The 24,197-nt window shown below is 44.6% G+C and overlaps 1 protein-coding gene across 1 annotated transcript in view; it reads right to left on the bottom strand.

The window, feature by feature from the left end:
- Positions 1-24,197, bottom strand: part of C8B (complement C8 beta chain) — a gene marked incomplete at both ends in the record, with an annotated part of 36,759 nt that overhangs the window by 304 nt on the left and 12,258 nt on the right. The window contains 7 exons of the mRNA XM_081056645.1: positions 2,054-2,122; positions 4,609-4,762; positions 11,513-11,676; positions 13,986-14,114; positions 16,146-16,386; positions 19,699-19,896; positions 22,058-22,190. Coding sequence (XP_080912771.1) covers positions 2,054-2,122; positions 4,609-4,762; positions 11,513-11,676; positions 13,986-14,114; positions 16,146-16,386; positions 19,699-19,896; positions 22,058-22,190 — 1,088 coding nt within the window. The remainder of the gene's footprint in view (positions 1-2,053; positions 2,123-4,608; positions 4,763-11,512; positions 11,677-13,985; positions 14,115-16,145; positions 16,387-19,698; positions 19,897-22,057; positions 22,191-24,197) is intronic.

Below are 24,197 nucleotides of genomic sequence, written 5' to 3'. Positions count from 1 at the left end.
ATGCTCCCTTCTACACCAGAGCCCTTGCACATGCTGCTCCTCCTGGCCTTTGTTCATCTGGTCAATCCTATTCACCTTTCAGATCTCAGTTTAAGTGCTATTTCGACAGAAACCTCCCCTGACCCCTAACTTCCTATCAATTCTTCATATTTGAAGCTCTTAGAGCATTCTGTAGCAGTTACGATTAAAAGTGTAAATGTACTTCTGGGGCAATTCAAATGATGTTGGTCTTTCTTGCTAAAGAGAAATATCCATGATGACAGGAACTATATCTGATTTGCTCACCATTGAACCCCAGCACCTAAGCTGACACAAAGGAGGCCCTATAGGAAATATTTGTTCAATGAATGGTTTCCAGCTTAGACAATTCTCCAATATAGGATGATGGATAGGTCCATTCTCAATGTATAAAATAGGAACTATGTTATCTACTATGAATGTTGTGTGTTTTAAATGAGGTAGTAACACTGTACTCTCTCTTCCCTGACATTTGCCTTTCTGTTAGGGATTTTTTGGTCATTGATGAGATTGGCCAATAATCAATTATATCCACCATGATACATCATGTACTATCTGGCTGAGCCTCTAACTCACTGTGCAGTTCTGGGTACACTGCTTAATATCTCTGGGCCTCTCCATTTGTAAACTGAGAAGACTGGAGGAGAAGTTTTCCAAGGTCTCCTCTAACCAGCAGAAATCCTGTGGCTGTCTGATGGACTGCACACTCCCTGGCAGGTCACCCACCGTGGGGGTCCTGGTTGAGATGTAGGAGGAGAGGGAGTGAAGACAACCCTGAGCATCTCTCTGGGGAGGGGAATAGTGAAGGCAGGAGTCAAGAGCAAAGGTAACTGTGTGACCACGGGGCAAGTCAGTTCATGCCCCATTAAACTCAGTTTCTTCATCTTTAACTCATAGTATCTACTTCATGAGGTTGCTGTAAAAACGAAAAGGTTTAATATATGTAAAATACAAATTGAATACAAGTAAAAGTTAACATATGGAAATACAAAGCATGTCAAGTAGATGTAAAATTAATATATGTAAAACAAAAGGATATGGTAGTATATGCAGCACTATTTAGCTTTAGAACAAATTAACAAATTTTTATTTTGCTCTTACAATGTACTAGGCATCATTCTAAGTGCTATATACATGTCTCATGAGAAACTAAAGATAACTCTATGAGATAGCTAATATCATCAGCTCCACTTTACAGGTGAGGAAATTGAGGCACAAAGGGTGCAGTAAGTTGCTCAAGGTCACAGTTATTAAATGATAGAGATGGAATTTGAACCCAGCTGAGTCCAAGCCCTCAGCAAAAAAAAAGTGCCTGGTACACGGTAAAGTGCCTAATAAATATTTGTTGTTTCCACTGCATGTGCCAATTTCCTTTTTTAATGGTATCACCAAAAAGTCACAGAAAGGAAAATAAAGGGAAGGAGGAGATGGGGGGTTGAGAACTCTTAGATAATAAACAGGCCAAAGAATTTGAGACTTGGAGGGGATCTTATTGATTTGTTATTTTAATACTGAGCAGTAGCTGTGCTGGGACATGGGGACACAGAGATAAATGGAACATGATCCCTACTCATAGATGTAAGGGAAATAGTCACACAGAACCCAAAATATAATGTGCTAAGAACTGTAATAAATAGCTGTAATAAATGTTCAAAGTCCTACAGGAGCCCCAAAGAGGAATTAACTAATTTTACTTGTAGGGGGAGTAGTGTTAGAAGATTTTTTACAGAACAAGGGGCATCTGTGCTGGATTTTGATGGCTGAATAGGCGTTCACTAAATTAAAAAAAAATAAACACCAAAATGGTAAGCATTCCAGAACGACCCAAAGACATTACTTGCAAATGCCATGCATTAGTAGCCCTATAACACGAAGCGCTCTCACGTGAAAATGAAATATACCCTCCGGAGCTAGGATGGATCTCAAGTTTCATACTGTCCAGCTCCCTACCTGACACCCCCACCTTGCTCTTTTAGAGTATTCTCTGGACTTCTCTAGAGTTCCGTTTTCCCACCAACTCTCAAAGACTACTTACTTTTCAGAAAGGTGATCTCACAGGCTTGACCTCGGAATCCATTAGGACAGATGCAGTCACAACGTGATTCTGAAAAGAACAGTGCAGAGAGCGTGAATTATACCAAGTGAAGCAAAGAACTGGAGTTCAGCCCTCCACAGCACTGCTTTGCCATTAGGTTACAAGAGGGCAAACATTTAGTTGAATGGTTTGAAATAAGAAGGTTCAGTGCCAAGAATACCTACTCCTTTCTGGAGGGTCTTTTGCTAGTAAAAGAGGGTGTTTATTGCCATCGTGGGGAATTATATGGAGTTGTTATTACTCATTAGCAGAATTCTGACATGGCCTGATGTGTTCTGAGTCGGAAGCAACATTAGTGGTGAGGCCAGTGGTCACTGATGCTCATTTTCACCACAAATAATTGTCTAACCTCTGCTTGAACACCTCTAGTGATGGGGAACTCACTACCCTCAGATGTCTTATCCTCCCTTTAGCCAGTTCTGACATTTTGGAAGACATTCTTTATGTTAATCTGTAACAGGTCATCCTAGAGCTTCTTTCATCCAGATCACACCAAATCTCTTCACAGGATTGTCCCAAGAATATCCCAGTCCCTGGCTTTATATTCTCCCTCATCTCCAGTGCAGAACCCTAGGTGGGTCCAAATTTCACACCAGGCAAGGGGGACTTCAGTGACCCTGGATCAAAACCTGGAGCCAGTGAGCGGGTCCACTTTCTGCGAAACTGTCCCTCACTTATATGCCCTTGTCCTGAAGGCAGAACTTCCCAGCCTGAGGCTCTCACTTCTGCCTGCTTTGCTCATATCCTTCCTGGCCAACGAGCTACACACACATGCCTCAGTCTCAGCTGGGCAGCCGGGATCTTTCTCCCTGAGGACAGGTGTTCTCTGTGTCCCCTCTGCTGAGCTTGCTCCGTCCCCGTGGTTTGTTCTGCCAACGCCACCTGGCTCCCTGGGCTGGGACCTGCTGGGACCAGTTGCTATCATTGTCCTGTTTCGACATCAGGCTGGACTGGAAGTGTCCAGTCCTTAGAGGTTTGTGAGCTCATCAGAAAAGGAGAATTAGATTCCAGGCCCTACCTCTGCCTTTGCCCTGCCCATTGCTGGGAACCCAATGTGATCCTTACAGGTAGGAATCAAATTCTAACGGCCCCTCCTTGCCACTGCTTCCCAGCCCCCTAATCTTCTCACCACGTATCGCTCAGGACGCGCACAACGGTTTCCTCTGCTCAGCTCAGGGCCCCTTCTTTGGGCAGAAGATAGTCCCTGAGTCCATCCCCATTCCTTGTTACAGACCCCACAGCCTCAGCCTGCTCCTGTTTTCAGTACAATGCTGCTGTCACTCACTGTGTCCCTTGTGGCTGGAACCCAGGTATCTGGACAGCCACAGTAGCATGTCCTCATTGCCTACATTCTGACTCCGTGGGAGATAGTCAGACGAACACTGGTGCATTTCAATGTAACTCTTTGGTTAAGTCTAGCTCTCCCACTCGTCTACAAACATGGTGAAATCCTGGATCCTGTCTGCCAGTGAATTCAGCTGCAGAACAGCTTCTCAGTCCTATTCTACCATGGACTCATCTGATAGGCTTTTCCAAAGACCAATCCCAGTGATTCACTTTAATTACTTTGGGCTAAGGCCCAGGGCTTGTGTCTGTGAAAAGCTCCCTGGGCAATTCTCACATGCAGCCTGGGCTGGGATCTGCTGCCTTCCAGGAACAGCGTGCGCTTGGCCATGAGCTGAGTGCAGGGGTCTCCTGGGTCCAATCCAGGAGAGATGGGGACTTTGGCAATGTGAGTCACACCCAGGCTGCAGGTTAGAACTTCCTGGAGAGGGTTTCACCATCCTGATGACGGGCCCTTCTCCAGTCGCATGTCATGAGCCAGGTTGGGGCCCGGGCATCAGTAGGGCTGTAAGTCTCAAATATAGGCATATCTTGTTTTATTGTTTTTTGCATGATTGCCCTTCACAGGTGTTGTGTTACAAATAGAAGGCAAGACCCTCCACCAGCAAAAAGATTACGACTCACTTTATTGCGGTGGTCTGGAACTGAAACTGCAATGTCTCCAAGGTATGCCCTTAGTTCTACCGTGTTTTCCTGAAAATAAGACCTACCTGGACAATCAGCTCTAAAGCGTCTTTTGGGGCAAAAATTAATATAAGACCGAGTCTTATATAACATAAGACTTATATAGTAAGTCTTTTACTTATGTTATAGTAAAATAGGACCGTCTTTTATTAATTTTTGCTCCAAAAGATTCATTAGAGCTGACTGTCCAGGTGGTCTTATTTTTGGGGAAACACAGAAATGTCCAGTCAGGGGGAAGAAGTTCAGCTTTAAGAGGTTCCAAATGGCTAGGGGGTTCTTTTTCCCCCCTGAGACAATGAAGAGACAGCTTCATGACAGACCCTGGGACCTGAGGCAGAGACTAGGGGTTGACCTAGAAACTCTTCCTGAGATACTCTGGAGGGTATGTGGTTTTGATGATGTATTTTGGCCCCAGGGGCAGCCCCTCCAGAGGATGGCTTCCACAAGGGACAGCGGCTGCCTGGTACCTATCAGGACAGGGACTCCATTCCCGTGGCAGGGAGCACAGTGGCAGGCGCTGACTTCTTTCTGGAACTCCTCCAGGGCCCGTTTCATGTTCTGCTTCACTGTGCTGGAGAAGGCAAAGTCTGTGGCCGTCACCAGTTCATACAGAGGCTCTGCCTGGGAAGGGAGGAGAGGCACTGATTGCAACAGACAACATTTATCAGATAGAAGCGTAAAGCAAGGCCGCACAGGAAACGGCCAGGGGTCAGTGCACGGAGACCAAAGTGGATTCATATGGAACTGGATAAATGCCACAGCATTCGGATGGACGCCTGATCGTCTCTCTGTCCCATCCCACCCAACATCTACAAATAAGCTCATTCAAGTTCAGGTCAACCAGTACTTACGGAATACCTCTGAAGTGCCAGGAATTCAGTGTAAATGAAGAATAAGATAAAATCCCCACTGGCAAGAAACTCAGAATCTAGAGATGGAAACTAACATCCTTACAGCACAGTGGCCACAGGTAGCACTGGAAGCTTGCAATGGATAGAGGAGCAGGAGCAGGTGGCTAATCTGTCTTTGGTGGGGAGAGGAGGTGATTTTCAAGCAGCTCTTTGAAAGTATTAAAGGAGCCTTGTCCTAACATCTCTCTCCCTCCAAACCTATCAAAAGCTTTCACATCACGAGAGAGCCACCACCAGGAAGGCTTTCCTGAGCTCCAAAGCTCACGGGGCACCTTGCCCCCACAAAACACTCGGAACACTGTCTATACTACTCATCCAATATAAATTCTTTTTGCTCCCTTGTGGTCATTACCGTTTTTATGTTGAAATCTCCTTTTGCGATCAGGGCTGCATACTGCTCAGCCCTGTGTCTCTAGGGTCCAACCTTGAGCTTAGAGAAAACCTCTGATGAAAGTGGACGATGGATGAATTAAAGGGAGACCGAAGACCTCATCAGGACACAAGCAGCAGGCATGGAGGAGAAGGTGTGCATAGCACAACCATAGAGGCAGAAAGAGTGTTGCTGGTAGCTCAGTGGGCATAACAGTGTTTGAGAAGAGGAAGCCACAGATGAATGTGGGCTAGGGAAAATCAGAGGCAAAGTCCAAAAAGGTAATTAAAAATATTCAGAGCCCCTGGGCTCTAGCTTTAGCTCCAGGGCCAGTTTCCTCTCCAGATTTTGTTTGTGATCCTCCCCTAATCCAGCCCTGGAGAGTTTAGGGTCTGTCTAAATGCAGGCAATCATGCCTAATAGAAGCCTCCAGTGGGAAGAAAATTGCTTCCATTTCTTAATGCATCTGATGCTGACCTTTGCCCCAGTGGGCAAAGCAAGGCCCCTTGGTGGTCCCATTGTCTCACCGTTTTGCAGTCAATGAATTGATCCAGAGGCTGTTTGCAGAACTGTCCAGCCTGCTGGCTGCTCAAGAGGGAGGGTTGGGAGGGAGGGGGGGGTGGGTTTGCTGTACACCACTGAGGAGCTCTTCCAACAGTCTCCTTTCCCCGTGGAGCACCTTGAAAAGCTGCCTTTAACCACCCAGGGTTTTTCCTGCCAGCACTGAGATTTGCTCCAGGCGAGAGAGTAAGGTAGATGCAGAACTAGAATAAACCTTCCACATACTCTGTGTGCCAGGAGCTGTGTTGGCGGTTTATCAATATGATTCCACTTCATGATCGCAAGGGCAATTGTTCATCCTGTTTTCAGGTGAGGTTGACGAACTTGAACAAAGTCAAAGAAGTCATACAAAAATGCATCGCCAGGGTTCTAACCCAAAGTGTTTGTTGGTTCTACTAGTTCCTGATGATCAAAATGGCTTGACTAGTTCCATTTCCAACCTCTACTCCAGGGTTCTCCAAATTTTGTAAACTTTGGTGGAGTTCTGAGCAGCAACTCCTCAGAGTTTCACGGCTCCTTTTTAAAAATGAAGTTAACATGGCACAACTATGCATTCTTTGGTTTGCTGATCCCCGTTTCCTGCCTTTCTCTTTTCTCCTCTTTTTCTTCTTCCTCCCTCCCTCCCTCCCTCCCTCCCTTCTTCCCTCCCTCCCTCCCTCCCTCCCTCCTTCTTTCTTCCCATTTCTCCCCAGATACACAGTCCTAACTACTCACATTGATCATTGGGTCCTTAGCATACCTGTCCTTGTGAAAATTTTATTTCTCATCTTGTTGCAAAGAGATGATGGATGCTATCTATTAAACTTCCCGTAATTCTCCGTAATAGATCCTGGTGATCATCATTCTTAATGATAACAACTATTGCCATAGCTAACATTTATTAGGTGCTGAACTAAATCCTTTACGTGCAATAGCAAACCTAACCTTCACAGCAGTGAATGAATCAGGTAGTCTTCTATAGTTCCATTTTACAGATAAAAAGCTTGAGGCACAGAAAAGTTAAGAAGCTTGACCAGAGTCACACAGCCAGTAAGTCTCAGAAAAAGATTTGAACTGCTACCATTGGGGTCGATTTTCTTTCAGTACATATTTTGGGATAGGCCGATGGAGACCAATATTTACACCAAATTGGTGGCATAAGACAAGTGTAGTTTTCTAGTCTGCTTTTCTCTTTCACTTAACATCATTTTATGAGCATTTTCTCATGCCATTTAATATTCCTTGATAGAACGATTTCTTTTTTTTCTGGCAGCATAACATCCTGTGGCATAGATGAGCTGCAGCTCTTCCCGTTACTGAATCTTTAGGTTGTTTCCTTTTTTCTTTTGTTACTCCAAACAACATAAAACAAAGCATGTTTTTATACATGCATCTTTATCAACTGTTCAAATTATTTCTTTAGTCAACTCCTCATTTGGGGTTATTGGATCTATAAACATTTTTAATATTTTGGAGATATATATATATATATATATATATATATATATATATATTCCCAGGTCATTATTCTCAATGACTTTGAGTATTATAGATTTTTAATCACAATCGATTTGATAGGTAAAAATAATACTGGGTTGTTAGTTTAGTGTTTATTCCTGAGAAGTTAAACATTTTGCATATTAATTCATCACCTGAGTTCGTCTGAGAGCTGTCCACTTCTTTGAGATGTGGCTTATAAACAGCACCATTCCTTACAGGTTAAGAATCTCATTCGTGGCAAAATCATTTTGTTGGTGTGTAGCCTGCCATTTAATTACATTCACAGTTTCCTTATTTGAAACGTAGAATTTATTACTGTAAAATGTAGAATTTATTAGACCCAGCAGTTCAAGGCCAGCACTATTTTACCAGGCAATGCTACCACAACATCTGTATTTGAAACCTGTTGGTCAGAGTAATTTGCTCTTAGGGAATCCTGGACTAAAAGGTTTGAGAAAGATGTGAGGGCCATTATCAGTTTACCAAATGTATCAGCTTCTTTTACTTTTGGGCAGGTAGCAGGGCTGCAATTCCCCGCCATGCTCACGGACAGGTTTTCAACGTGACTTGTTTTGACAGGTGAGCAGAGGGAGTATCCCATCCTGGGTGAAGGTGTTGGAGCAGAGTCAGGTGACTTTTCCCATTCCCTCACCACTGCTGTGGTGATCTTGGGAGCGCATGACAAGATAAAGCCTTCGTCGCCTAGGACCCTGAGTGAGGATAAGAAAAGACCCCTAGCTAATACACTTTGGACAGGTCGTGTGCTTGAGAAATAAACTTTCGTTGCACTAAGTCACTGAGATTTAGGGTTTGTTTCACTGCCGCGTACGTTAGGCTCTCCTGACCCCCACGTGGACACCATTCACTATCTCTTTTTTCCTTCTACGATGAGCGATGCCCAAGCTCTGTACAATGGCTTCTCCATCATTAGCCTGGATCCCAGAACACAGACTAGCTGCCCTGACGACACTAGAAATGTACGTGAATGAGAGGCTTTGTGACTATGGTTGCCAGTTAAATACAGAATGCCCAGATAAAATGGAATTTCAGATAAACAGCAAATAACTTTCACCTCCCCACGAAATACTGGGGAGAAGCTCATACTAAAAAACTATTCCTTGTCTGAAATTCAGAGCTCCTCCATTTGCATTTGTTAAATCTGGCCACCCTGTATCTGATTCCCTTCATGTCTCAAAGTATCTTTGGGATTTTTCTTCCATTAAGGACCATTTCACCGGGTCACAAGCTTTTTCCTTCCAGGCCTCATGGTTGTCACTCCATTATCTTCAGGCATGTAGTGTTGCTAAGGATTCTGAGACCAGTACGACGTTTATTTTCATAGGACATATTTGTTCCTAAAAGTACAAAATGAAATGCACCAGAATGTGTTTCAGTATGGCTTTGTTTTCCGCACTTTTGCCTACTTTTCAACGAGCTGCTCACTTTGCACGATCACTTCAGGGAAATTTCCCTCATTACGCGTTTGATGAATGCATCTTCACATTTAACGTTGTCTCTTTCTCAGGAAGAAGTCCCTGAATTTTAGATTTCTGCTTCTGTACTCTCTGTCCATCATATTTCTTTTATGTCGTTGTTTTAATCTCGTTGTCTTCTACTTCTACGTTATAAGAACATTTTTATAGCGTCTTCCACATCACGGACTCGATTTTCTGCAGTGTCAATTCTGTTCTTTATAGTTTCCAGCGTAGGTTTTAATTCTGCGGTGGTGCTTTTAGCGTCCTAATTCAGCTACTTCCCTTTTCATCTGAGTAGTGTCTAAACATCTCAACTTCTATTTTTGATTTCATAAATTCCTCATTTCCTTGAATGTTATTATAATCAGAAAGCAAATGCATTCTAAAATTTACTTCTGTTTTTCTATACTTTAGACTTTTGTCTTCTGCCTCTTGAATGCCATGCCAAACTTTTGTGTTCAGAATCCTCTTTATATGCCTAGTGCTTTCTCTTAACTCGCCTTTGATCAGAAAGCCATCTCTCTGGGTCTAAAGTTTACCAGTAAACAGGGGGAATGGGCTCTCCTGTGGTTTTCTTCCCTGCTTCCCCGGCACCTACAGAAATCATGTTTCAGATCTGATCTTTAATGCTAATTTAGGTACACAAGGTTTGGCTAACACTGTGTATAAAAATTGCTTATCTAGTGGGCTCTGCTGTCCTGGAAAGCAATTGCTCCTCCAGCTACCTGGTAAGCTGACTCTGCAGAGAAGAATTTGTCTAAGATAATGTGAAACCATCTGCAGTTTTCTCTTGCCAGAAGCTGCATGAAGGAGTGGGATGCCCAGAATGTATATTTCCAACTCCTGTTAGGAATATACAGAGAAAGTGCTTAAAAACCTTTGACAATCCCTCTTCCCCTACTCCTAAAAACATCTCTGATTCCCTAATCTCTTCACCCCTTTCAGCCCAAACAGACCTTCCTAGCACTCCACTGATAGTTGGTCTGACTTTCTACTATATCCCACATGTGCTGTGAAGCCTCTGTGCCTTCTGAAATGCTGCATGTCTGTGGTTGTTTGCAGGCCTGCTTGAGATGCTTAGCACGCTAACATGACCCCCTCCCAACCCCCCTACACAAACACACACACTACATATCATATCATATCATATCATATCATATCATATCATAATCATATGCTTGGCACTTGACATTCCCAATGCCTAGGCTGGCACATCCAACCTATTTAGATAGGTAATCAGGGCAATCCAGTAATTCTCAGTTTTATATAACAGATTCAGGGAAGAGATAAGTAAAAAGTAAATACCAGGGATCTATTTTCCCCTGAACTCTGTTCTCCCCCATGCCCATATGTGATACCAATCAATGTCACCGTGCCATCAGTCGAGCCCAGATTTCTCTGGAGCTGCCTGCAACCTGTGGCTGACTTTATCCTTCTCAGTGCTCATGTAAGTGTCACTACTGAATAAGTGGCCGAGGAGAGGACCTGAATGGCAGCATTCTTGTTCTGCAGAAACTATGCATTTGACATACAAATAAGTACCCTGTGGGAAACTGCCAGGGTTGGGAACTCCAGAGCCTCCCATCAGAGCTCCAGCCCCTCAACTCCCCTCCTTGGCTGCAAGACTGAATCTCCAAGGAGTGGACACTGGACCATCAACAACTGTCCGGATGACTGCAAGAGGAGGACGGGGTAAGATATGACATGGACGCCGTGCTGAAGACCCCACGGGCAAGGACCTGCCAGTGCTGACGTGTATGACAGTTGTGTCCTAGCAAATGTCTTTTTAGTTTAAGTTTGCACAACGGCTCTTGTTTGGTGGCAGGTGGTTGCGATCATTATTTTCTATTCATCAAACCCACAGGGAAGTCCGGTGGGGAGAGAAGAGGAGCAAGTCTCAGGTCTGGCCCTAACAGAGACGCTGGAGCAGCCACAAATGGGTGCAACTTTGTGAACTTGATTTTTATCAGCCACAAAATGGAGATACGAGTACTTAATTTGCACTCTTGTGGGGATTAGATGAAATAACACTGCGGAGTGTCATGAATACAGTAGGTGCCCAAAAGATGTCAGTGGTTAGCATGATGTGTTATCCTGTCCTGTAAGATAGGTACACCTGCATGTGTGTTACTGTTCAGCACAGACTATCTTTCATCCTTGCACCTCCCTCTATTTTCCTTCAGTGCCTTAGTTCCTATCACATGGCAGGAACTTCGCAACTATGGGTTGGTTGCCTGGATGAATGTTTATATGAACAAATATCTGAACGAGTAATTCCCTGATGAAATGGAAACAATATTAATTTAAGAAGGCTGGAGTTAGAAGCTGATGGTTCATTTTCTTTAGCAACTTGGGGGTCCAAGTGAATGCGAGTCAGGGGTCTCTAGTCTCTAGCTGGGGCTGACAATGCATTACCACCAGTTCACTCCAGATACATTTTCCACTATAATGCATGTACCTCAAGATGAGGGCCTGGGTCTTACTGAGCTCTGTATCCCATACCCTGGCTCACACTAGCCCCTCATAGCTGTGTCCTGAATAGAGGGGGATGGGTAGCACAGCTTCCCAACGGTACCTTAATTTTGATGATGTCTGGGTTGTACTGTACCGCGTCACCCCACTCCTGCATCAGCTCGGCAGTCGGCAGGTCCTTGAATGCCAGGGCAGTGATGTACTCACTTGCTCCTCCTCGCACAAGGACCACCAAGTCCTCCACCATGGTTTTCCTCTTATTTCTGTCTGATACAGACACAGAGACATGGCATGTCAGGGAATCTACTTTTGTACCTTGGGACTTACTGTAAGCCAACCAATAACCTGGTTACCATAATGTTCACTGAGCTCACCTTGGAGACACCAGTGGACAAGACACATCCCTGCCAGCAAGGGAGTCATGGTGCAAGGGACAAAAGGCAGCTCACCCAATCACATATGACACAAGTTGGGGGCAGGATGAGGAAGGGACATTCATTCTGAGCATCTATAAATGCCAGTCACTAGCGAGTCTATGGAAGATAGACTTCTGTTAGATAGGTAGGTAAATAGAAAGACAGATAGATGGATTCATATCTAGATAGATTGATAGATCATAGATAAATAGATTGGTAGATAGATTATTGAGCATTTACATGTCAGTCACTAAGTGTTGTACAAGTATTAACTCAATCTTCACTATGAAATAGGAACTATGTAATCCCTATTTTGCAGATAAGATATCTTAGACACTGGATCGAAGGAATTTACCCAGACAGATCCGCCCAAGCTTTAAGCTATCTCACTTCTTTGTGTGGGATGACAAATGCTGGGAAATTAAGGCTGGGCTCTGCCTGCAATAGATACCTTCTCAAGAGTATCTTCTATAAAGTAATTATTATTTTGACTTCTCGTAGAGTTTCCCAAAAAGCACTCAATCACATCAGTGAGTTATTCCCATTCTAACTTGTCTCTAGGCCCAATGTCAAAAGAACTGGTGTAAAGTGACTACTTAGCTTTGAGCCTATAACACTTGGGCATCAATTAAAGGGAGTCCTGTATACAACTGGTAGGAGTGTAAATTGGTACAGCCATTTTAGAAAACAGCTCGGCATTAGCTAGCCCATAAAAAGCACATCCTCAACAACCCAGCTTTTCTACTCCTAGAAAAGCTTGCACATTGCACCGAATGATTAAGAATGTCAGAGTGGCACTGATTATAATTGCCTGAAATAGAAAAGAACCCCAATTCCACACTGAAATGGACAACACAAAATGTTATACTCACACAATAAAATACTATGCAGTGATGGAAATGGACTAACTATAATTACACACAAAAGCATGATGTTGAATGAAAAAAAAAAACAACTGAAAAGATTACATTCCATCCGTATGAAGTTCAAAAACAAGCAACACTAAGCCATCCTAGATAGTGATACATATGGGTGGTAAAACTACTAAGAAAGGAAAGACATGTTTAACACAGAAGTCAGGGGGGTGTTACCTCCAAAAGGAAGGGAGGAGCTGTGATTGGCAAGGGTTTCTGGGGGTACTGAGCAATGCTGTATCTAGTGACCTGGCTGGGGGGTTACTTTACAAGTCCTCTTCAAGGAGCACCTATGTTTTATGCATGCTTCCTTACGTAGGACACATTTTCTAACCCAGCCCCACCAAAAGGAACAAATAAACAACCATATCAACCACACATCAGTCACAAGAGCGAGAGATTGCTCTTGACCAGCAGTTATTTTTGTTGTTGTTTTGTTTCGCCTGTGGAACTCTTTCTTCACATAAGCTTAGTAAGCAGAGCAGATGAAGGTGACCTGCTTGGTGTGCAGGCGGGTTGGGGACGAGAGCCCTGCTGGTTGATCAGCCTCTTTCCCACTCCACTCGCTGTGTTGATCCCAACTCCCTTGTATGGCTTTCAAATTCTCTGCTCCAGAGACACCTGGCTCTATACCTGGTTCACCGCATCCCTCCCATCTTTCCCATGGTCTCTCCTGCCATGTGGGCTCTGCTACATGATATGTGCCTTTGCCTGCTCTTTTCGTTTCTGTATCGCCCATTGCCTTTGGTAAGGACTCGCCTCCTCACCTGCCTCCCCCACCTGATCCACCTGCCCCAGATCTCAGCATCCTACCTCTAGCCAGGCCAACTCCCAGCGCCCAGACTAAATTTCCATCGCTAGGTTTTGTTTTGTTTTCCCTGCCTAAAACACAAGCCTGATACTTTACTCCTCCGTGGCAATTCAAATGGTCCCTCCCTTAGGAAACCGACACTGGAGCTCAGGATTTGGTACTTATCCCTATCTTGTCATTGGTTCTTTGTGTGCCTACTTCATGTGAGCACCAGGAAGACAAAAATACAATTTTATTCATTTTCATATGATCAGCACAGGTAAAATTTTAATGAATGAATGATTGATTAATGAATGAATGAAATTTCAATGAATGAATGATTACTTTAATTAAAATGTTTGGAATAGCCAATATTTAGCTTAAAGACAGACGAGACCCTGGGGATGCTAGAGGGAAAGATGAGAAGCACAGAAGTCACGTGCCCTCGCCACTCACCTTTTATTTCCTTCAGAATACCCTCGCATATGGCCAGCGACACACCCAGCTTGAGGTAGACGACTTCTAAGTTACCACCAATTCTAAAGCCAGCTTGGGCACAGGCATGGACATCCTTAAGAGAATAATCTGCAGGAAGCAAGAAAACGGACTCATGACCTAACAGTAATTTATCGTGTCCCTTTCCCTATGAGAGATTTCAGAGGCCTACCCCTTCCTGGATGTCATGAGGCCATACAGGTTCACATAAATGGGTGGCCAGCCTGATGACAAGCAAGGCAGGCAGTTACTGCACCAGGGCAGAGACCTCATAAGAGATCAGTGTCAGCTTCCCCTTTCCGTCTCCTCACAGACTCTGAGGGGTTTTGCTGCCCGCCAAAGGGTGGGAGTGCTGAGTCCTTTTCTAAACCTGCGGTTTCTTATCAAGTCTCTAGGGACTGATCCGGGGAGTAGAGGCTGCTGCCATCTGTCTGCCTTCCTCTGACCTACGCTGCTCTAATCTTTGATGTAGTTGAAAGAGCTTGTTCGTTCATTAATTGACGTTATGCACATAATGTGTCTGGTATAGTACCTGGCTGAGAGAAGGAGACCATTCCCCTTATTTCTTCTCTATTTTTGGATCGTTTCCCACTTGGCCCTCCCTAATTCTCCCCAAGGCATCCTCCGCCCCTGGGCTTGCTGAAATCTCAGGTGTGACTTGTATGCACCTTTCGGCAGTACTTTGAGGCCAGTGCAAGGACAAGAGAGAAATACTGACTACTGTGGTTGTGTAGTAGTGTTAGTGTAGATTAGTTTTCCCTCAGGCATGTTCCTTGAAACATGAATCCCATGATAACCCCTCTTATAATTCTTATACTTAGTACGTTTTATAAGAAAAAGGGCTTCTGTGGGAAGGAAGTGTGACTAATGTATCAGAAGAGGTGGAGAGGTCATTTTATGGCAGTATGCTTGTGAAAGTAGGGTCTGTTATATTTCCCCAACTTATTTTATCACAGAGCTGATTTGAGGAAGTACAAAGAGCAGTTTTGAAACCCCTGCTATGGAGAAAGGTACTCTCGATTTTGGCAAGGCTGAGGCCACCATGACATTGTTTTACATTATGTACCGTGTGTCTTCTATCAAGTGCCCTGGATTTACAACCAAACCCCGGCTCTGCCACTTTAAACTGCATGACCTAGGGCAGGTCACTGAAGCTGACAAGTGCCGTGCTGTTTGAAAGAATACTGGATTAGGAAGCAGGAATCACATCTTAGACGTGTAGTTGATTCCAACTGGGAAGACCTGTAATATCTGTATGGAGAACAGATTGTAGAGGAGGAATGGGAGTTGAACATTGGTTTGGACGCTATGGTAATAATCCGCAGCCTTGATATTTAAACTGTGGTCTATGGATTGGCAGCATGGCCATCACACCAGAGCTTGCTAGAAATGCAGAATCTTGGGTCTCACCTGAAACTTACTGGATCAGAATCTGTGTATTAACAAGATTCTCTGATAATTCACATTCACATTTTGAGAAGCACTGGTCCCGGGGTGAGCGTAAGATCGTAATAGGTAAAGATAGAGAGAAAATATAATTTTGGGGTAGAGATGATGGGACTTGCTTATAGGTTGAAAGAAAAGTAACATAATCAAGGTTGACTCCTAGGTTTTTAGCTTGAGCCACTGGTTGGATGGTGGAAGCATTCTGAGATGTGGATGACAATGGAAGAAACATGTTTCGGTAAGAAAAGCAAAAGTTCTCTTTGGGGGCATGTTAAGGTTGGGATGATTGTTTGTCATTTGGATGGAGATATCAAGGAGGCATTTTGACATAAGCTCTTGGTTGCAGAGGAAAGACCCAGGATGGATATATAAATTGGGAGTTCTCTGCATGTTGAAGGCATTTAAAGCCATGAGACTAGGTGCTATTGTCTAGAGAAAGTAGGTGTAGAAAAGAGGACTGCCCAGACAGAGGGCTGGGTGGAGGACCAACATTAACAAGTTACAAAAAGAGGAGGAATCTGCAAACGCAACTCAAAGTATAGCCAGGGAAGGAGAAGGAAAACTAGGAACACAACTTACAACTCTTCTCCCAAGAACGAATGAAAGCCTCTCCCCATCAACACACATAGTTCATACGTGACCCGTCAGGAAAGCCATGGTCCCTTGGCCATGTACCTGCTTTCTCCATGGCCTCTTGGTTCAGAATGAGTGTGTATTCATAAATGCCCCCAAGCACGGCCTCTGTGATGTAGTGGGTCCCGAAACTGCGGAAGAGATCCCTGTACTCCCCGTAGCCATACTCCAGGGGCAGTTGCTTGACTCGCTGAAGGAATTCGTAATGGAGCATGAGGCTTCGGGATTTCAGCTTGTAATGTGCGACTTCAAGTTCGGAGCGTGCGTGCAGAAATTTGCTTCCCTAAATGAAATACCAACATGGGAAAACCAGACCTTTAAAGTTAGGAATCTGGAACTAGAAGATGAACTTTACAAATACCATCCAATGTTTTTGGCCTGGAGTCATCACTCTTATGATTCCTTTAGGATACTTGAGGGAAGATGGCCTCTCTGACAAGCTCTCAAGTCTCATAAATATTCGGATGTCCTTTGCATCTTGGAAGAGCTAGGTTTTCGCTCAGCATCTTACAGTAGCAAATAATGAGTGAGAAGGGGAGGTAGCCAGAAACAGACATGACAGGGAGCAGTGTGGGCACCTGGGGCCACTCTGATGGGAATCAGCGTTTGCTGACCTGTAGAGGCCACTTCTTTGTTTATGTTTTTCTAAAGAAAAGCCACTCAAGAAAGAGTAAAAGTGGTGCTTTAGGAAGGCTAGACTTTGTAGTGTCTGGCAAGAGACAACAAACTACAGCTTGCACACCAAATCAGTGTCTGGTTTTGTAAATAGAGTTTTATTGGAATACAGTCAGGCCCAGTTGTTCACGCCCATAGCTGCTGTCACACCACAATGGCAGAGCTGTGTAGTGACAACAGAGCCCTCCAGCCTCACGAAGCCTAACATATTTCCTATGTAGCCCTTTACAGAAAAAGTTTGGTGACTCCTGGAGTGTGGGATCGACTGAAAGATGACGATACTGGATGAAGTACAAACATCCAGGAGGTATTCATATAACCTGCGTTGAAAGGTTCCTATACGGCTGTAGAGGCAGAGGAAAAGGTGAAAAGGTGGAAAGTGTCTGGGAGGTACATTCTGCCTCTCTCTTAGAACTTTGAGCCAGCTTGACCTTCAGCTCTGTAAAGCCATGCCAGCTCTGGTACTGCCGACCACCCAGCTCCCTCACTGGTCCCTGCCTTGCGCTCACCCGGGTCTGGTCCTGCCCCAGTCACTCATGACTCCCTTCTTCCTTATCTTGCTAACCCCACCAGTCACTAGGGGCTCTGTTTATGATTTTTCTAAATATTTTAGGTTTCACCTCTTCCTTGGGTTGTTATATTCCCCACTGATCTCTCTTCTGTGTCTAGTCGGCCTTCACTGCTCCAAGTAGAACGGACATCTGTAAATTCTGATAGGATTATAACGCCCTTTTGGGTTTAAAACAAAACCCTGCATTGACTCTCTAGTACCTCCAGAATAAAATCAACTACCTTGAATATAAGAGCTTCACAATCTGTTCCCCAATAGCCTCTCTGGCTTCCACTTCTACAGCCTTCAAGTATTTCTCCCCATGCCTTAGCATTTTCCACCACCAACACATCAAGCATTATCCAACGTCTCACTGTTCTCCCAACCTGCCACTCTCTTTTATAATATAATTTTGCATGTGCTATTCCTTATGCCTGAAATGCGGTTCCCACCCCTTTCTGCTAGACACCCATCTACTCGTATTTTAAATCCATGCTTAGTTGTTGTCACCTATTTGATATCATCACTGAATTTTCTAGACACGTACTCTATTTCCAGGCTTGCATTGCACTTCGCTTCTATTTCCTTTATAGCATACACCATGCTGTATTACGATTGATATTAAAAAATTAAGAATAAGTTATCTGCATATATGTTTACTTCTCCTACTAGACTATGAGCTGGAAGGCAAGGATCATGTTATATTTGTCTTTAGGTCCCTCGTCTCCAGTTTAGTGCCTAGCACAATGTAAGCACTCTACAAGTGGCTATTTGAATCAGGGAGGTGGGGAAGGAGGGAGAGAGAGAATAAGAAAGGGAGGGAGTAAATGGATGGTACCCTTCATTTTCTCTCCTAACAAGGCACGTTCCTTTTAATTTGTCCTATCCTTTCATCACTATATTTCAGTCTTGAAATGGATGTCTACAAAGTGCCACCCTGAATCTAAAACAAAACAAAACAAAACAAAACAAAACACAGCTTCTGCCTCCAAGGAGCTCACAGCCTAGAAGATGAGGAAAATAAGCAAAGGCAATTATAGTCTAATTAATGTGTACTACTTATTTTCTGCTAGTTGGTATTTTAGCAGCAGAGACCTTTCTGAACCCCTCACCATTTCTTTTTTCTCCTATAAATTGCTGTTGATGTTTAGTCGTGGTCTCCTCCATATACCTCTCAGATTAATTTTCTGTCATGTCACACCCATGTTGAAAACTCTCAGAGAAGAAAATGCACCTTCTTCATTCTGGAAATTAAGGTTCCTCACATCTGCCTGTTACCTGTTCTCCAACCTCACATCCCCTTATTCCCCACTCCAATTACTCCTCTTCCATAAAGTCATGGGCTTTGACCTTCATCTTCTGAGCAATAGGGAGCAGATGATATGATTAGATTAGCATCGTAGAAACATTTCTCTGGCAGCACATGAATTTGAAGGGGCAAGATGGATTACAGGAGACCCTTTAGGAGGGCAGAGCAAGAGATGAAAGGGCCTGGGCTAGTTAAGATATAATCAGAGTTAGATGAACGAATACTGAAGAGTGATACTGAAGGATGTGATGACCGACAAATGTGGAAATGAAAAGAGAGCCAAATTTGACTCTGAAATACTCAGACTTGAAAAGTAGAAGCAAAAGAATGATATTTCACACAGAACATTCAGGAGGAAGAAGTTGCTTTGGAGTGTGAGCAAGGCACCCCGGTCCTGAGGTCTCCAAAAGTGAGGGGTGCAGGTCAGAGCTTAACAGAAATGGTAGAAGCAGAGATGAAGGCTCACAGCTTGTCCTTGTACAGGAGGCAGGTGAGTAGGAGAGGTCACCTGGACTGCCTGGAGAGTAATCAGGGAAGATGTCACAAACTAAATAAAGATGAGGTAGGGATATTAGAACCCAGGGATATTAGAACCCAGGGAACTGAGAAGGAGCAGGAAGAAAGCAGGAGAAACGGGTATATGATGGTGGGGTCAATGCTACCACATGCCCCCAAGAAGTCAGAGAAGAGGTCTCCGGTGACATCCCAGAGAGGAATGTTAGCTGAACGTTTGCGATAGAAGTCAGATTGCTGGGTTTCAAAAGTCTCCAGGGATGAAGTGGTCTAGCAAAGCTACAATCTTAAATTCATGAAAACCAAGGGGTGAAGCTTATTAGAAAATGAGAGTAAATAATTAGAGACAGGCTGCCTGGTCTTTCTAAAAAGTAAGTTAACATAAGACCCTGCTATTTTGTGTGTGGGTGTGTGAAAAGATTTTCAAGAGACTAGAAATATAATTGGTTGCTAGGACTAGTAGTAACGTAGACTATAGACACACACTAATGGGTATAAAAATTCCGATGAATACAGAGAAATTCAAGAGCCACAAAAGGGGTACTTACTGTATGAGCAAATCGTTTAGTTCTGCGAATCGAACGCTGGCCAATATCACTTGCCATGTTAAAGCCAAGTTCAAATATTCCAGGTATTTTAAAACCAAAGCTGAAACTAAACTTGCTGGCTTCTGCTTTTGAGACATTACGCTCGAAATCTGAGTAGGATTCATATTCTGTCAGCGCAAATTCATATTTTCCTTGGGTCTAAGGGAAGAAAAAAGGAAATGTTCCTTATTTTATTTGATTCATATCAGGTCCGTACAAGTCAACAAATATCCACAGTACTATTTCTATGTGCCAGGTGCTGGACTAGGTTCTTAGGATACAGAAAACTCAGAGCCACCTGTGCCCCACCCCCAGGGCTCTTGGTCCAGTAGGAGAGACAGATGTGTTCAGATGTGGGGTAATAGTCAGAGGCAAGTGCTTGATTTGGATTCCAACTGGCAGTAAAGGTAGGAGAACATTTGGGGCTGTGGACTCGGCTTAGGCCACGCTATGACCTCCACGGTATGGAGGGCGGAAAAGGCAGGATCTATTCAGAAACTGCAAGAGGCTCTAGAGGAGTTGTATCAGAAGATGCCAGAATTAGGGGAAGAGAGAGGTGTCGGGACGCAATGCACTGGCCTCAAAATCTGAGGCTTCTGGATACTTGCTCTGAAATTGGATGTCATCTAAACATGAGCCAACACAGGAAATAGCCGAGCCTCAGGAAGATCATTATAGAGCAACATCGTGGTTGGACTGGGAGGGACGAATTTCACGTCAGGGAGACAGGCCAATGGGGAGGCTGTCAGAAATGTGCGGGTGACAGGAGACGAGGGTCTGGTCAACGGCAGTGCAGTGGAGATGAAATGATGGGCAGGAAAGAGCCTTTGAGAGAACTCGGCAGAGCGATGTGCTTGAAAATCAGCACTGACCGTCCTGTGCACAGGGGAACGCCAAGGGTCCTGCCTGCGTGGCCCTAGAGTGACCAGTCCCACACTGTGTCCACTCCCACCCCATCAGCTTCTTGCAGTTCCGATAATGCCTTAGCTGCCAGGGAAAGACAGCAAACGTGGTTCTGAGTGTGACCTGGTTGAGGGCTGCCTGACGTGGAACGCGTCACTGCCATTTTCTAGTTGGGTAACCTAGTTGGGGACATGTGACATAAACTCTCCATGCCTCGGTTTCTTCCCATGTAAAATGGAGACAATAACTGTTCCTTCTTTGGGGCTTGTTCCGAGAGATGAGCCTCTATGGGTAAAATGCTGGATAGTGCCTGGCACAGCACTCAAAAAACACTGGCGATGAGGAGAGGAGACATCAAAATATATATCCTGCCTGGGTCAGAAGCTATTTTTACCTGGATGACAAATGGCTGTTCTAACATGCTCCCTTGAGGGGAGAGGCTGTGGGGATGGCACTGATACTGTGGGGGAGGGTGTGTTTGTCCCTAGGCTCATTTTTTTCTTTTTCTTTCTAGCTAATAAGTAGGTGTGGGGAGAAGAGGAGCAGGAAGGGAGAAGGAGGAGAGGGTGGTGGCTTCACCTGCAGGACTGCACAATTTTAGAACTGGAAACTACCATCCAGGTTATCTAGTCCATCGCCCCATTTTACAGATAAGGAAACTGAGGCCTAGAGTGGCAAGGGGACTGAGCCTGCAGTAACACTGGGGCCGGTAGTGGAGCCAGGCCTCGAACCCCAGTGTCTTCCCCTCAGATCTTAAGTGTGTGTGTCTTACAGTAACACAGTCTGTTCTAAACCCCGTTTTCTGTGAGATTGCTTTGAAGTCTGTATGTTAATAATAACAGGCTTATACTGGTAGAGCATTTTATAACTTCCAATGCTTAAAGCAATGCCTGGCTCTAATAGGAAGGGCTCGGTAACAACAAGAAGAGTTAACATTTCCTGAGGACACACCACGTGACCAGGTACTGTGTGCACTGAGCATTTCCACACAATATTTCACTAGTCCTCTCCCTGCAGGGAAGAACCTTTATAACTCCCAATTTAAAGGTGGGAAAATGGAGGCTCAGATCCTTTAGGATGACACAGGTGGTAAATTGCTGAGCTACCAGGTCTGTGAGACTCCAAATCCCAAGCTGTACGTTTGTCTTCAGGGTAGCTTTGCATACGATTGTCAGCATAATTTTTGCTACTGCCACTACAGCTGTTACTATATACAGCACATCTGCCTCACTCCTGTGTCGAGGAAGGAAACACCCATTTTACACATGGGTGAAGAAGTGAAGCTCAAAGAGAAAACGTGATGGCCCCGAGCTCTCCCAGCTGGCAGGGGGCAGGCCACGCCTGGGATCCACGCTAGCTGGCTCCTCAGCAAGTATTCGCTCCACTGTCTGGCAGTGGCTTCCTGGCTGTCACCTACCTGTGGGGTGTAGCTTTCCACGTTGTATGGCTTCCTAAACCTCGTGTTCAGTATGTAATGGGGGGAACACCCACCGCCGTAATACCTGTGATCGAGAACTGGGCCCTCCAACCTGTTTGTGAACAAATTAATCCTGCAGGGAAAACATGGAGAGGCAGAAGAGGTATGGGTAAATGGCAGGTTCTGTCATTCCAACCGGCAGACCTATGAAATGGTAGGCGGGCTTCTAGAATTCCTTGGCACAGCATTCAAGGCCCTGCGTGCATATCTGGTTGAAACCAGCTTTCCCCCTTCATCTCTGGCCACGCCCAACCATTAGCACATACCCTAGTCCCCAGCCATTTGGACAGGCCTGCTCTTCTTCCAATCTGCTCTGCTCCTTCTCTGATGTGTAAGGGCTGTTCCCTGTGCCTAGAATGCCCTTCTCGCCATTCAGTGTTTTCTCTCTTATACGTTTGTCTTTCAAAGTTGAGCTCTGTCGTTGCCTGTTGTGAGAAGTCTTCACTGACACTTGTTGTGCCCAGCTGGGTAAGAAGCTCTCATAAGACCCCGTGTTTGCTCCATGCATGCATTTGTTGTCCTGTACTATTCCATTGGCCTTACAAGGATGGTCTGGCATAATAGGTAAGAACGTGGATTCTGGAGCCAGATGCCTGGGGTCAAACCCCGTCTGCCATGTATGAGTTACGTGACCTTGGGCACATCACTTAACCTCTCTGTACCTCGGTCTCCTCATCTCTAAAATGGGAACAAGGAGAAATGTCTACCTCATGGCGTTGTTATGCGGAGTACATGTGTCCTATGTGTTAAGTGCTGAGAAAGCTGCTTGGTCCATGATAATGCTTGTTATTACTTATGTGTCCGCTGCCCCCATTAGACTGTGAGCTCCTTGAAGATGGTGGTTTTCTTCTGAATTTCTGTATGACCTGTATCACAAGACACTAAAGTAACGATCACTTATTGAGGGCCTAACTGGAAACAGACAGTAGTGGCTCAATGTAATACCTTATTTAGTGTCCCTGAAACCCTGGGCAAAAGGATGACAATCCTGTCTCTAATGAGACATTATTGCTCACAGCCTCCTAAGGCAGGTCTCCATTTGGACCACCTCTGACTACTACCGAAAGCTTTTCTTTTTTCTTTTTTTAATTTTTTTATTGAAAGGAGCTCTGTCTCTTTTCAGCTTCTGCTCATTGGCCTGGGTTCTGGTCCTAACATAATTGTCGTAGGCTCTCTTTCCTATGACAATCTCATGTATCACAATAATGTATATTTATTTATTTTATTAAACATAATGTGTTGCTCACTTTGTAGAGGCACTGTAATAATCAATGTACACATGCTTATTCATTGAGTCCTTCTGAGGATATGACCTTATGAGATAGGCATTATTATATCCATTTTACAGATGAGGAAAGTGAGGGACAGAGAGGGTGACTAACATACCCAAGGTCTCGCTATCAGCAGTACCTGGTGGGGCCAGGATTCAAAGTCTGAGGGTCTTGTTCAAGAATAGAATCGGCATTCTTCCTACCACACACGCTGCCTCTCACTTATTAGTGTGTTACAATCACATTAGTTTATTCAGTCCTCATAGAACTTGGAAGAAGGGCATTACTGACTTTCTTCTACATATGACAAAACTAAAGCCCCACATAGGTAAGTGCTTTACCTGAGGTCCCGGAGCCAGCAAGGTATCCCTCTGCCACCTCCTATAGGGTTCCAGTCAGACTCTACTGCTGGCTCTGAATGTCCGCTCTGAATGACAGCCGTGACCCCTAGAAACTGTCTTAACTTTTCTAGGCCTCAGTTTCCTTACTGAGAAAGTGGGGATTATAGTAAGTAGCTTAAAAGGTGGTTTTGAGAGGAGGTCTTCCCCACGTGAGGAGTCTCCCGCTCGACCTTTAAGGATCGAGATTTCCTTTTTGTTTAGGAAGAAAGTGAATTCCATTCAGGGTCACCGTTCTCCCCACACGACATCACGTATAGTGATTTTTAACACATGTGATGGGAAGCTCTCAGTTTTCCTCCTGGAGGCTGAGAAGCTGCAGAACATGGCAGAAGTGCAAACATTTGGCCAGTGTGGTCCCTTCTGACCGTGCAGGTCTGACCTCGCCAGAGGACTGGGCTAACTCAGAGA

This window comes from Rhinolophus hipposideros (genome assembly GCF_964194185.1).
Source record: "Rhinolophus hipposideros genome assembly, chromosome: 8".
Lineage (NCBI taxonomy): Eukaryota > Metazoa > Chordata > Mammalia > Chiroptera > Rhinolophidae > Rhinolophus > Rhinolophus hipposideros.
This window is presented reverse-complemented; position numbering and strand designations above follow the sequence as displayed.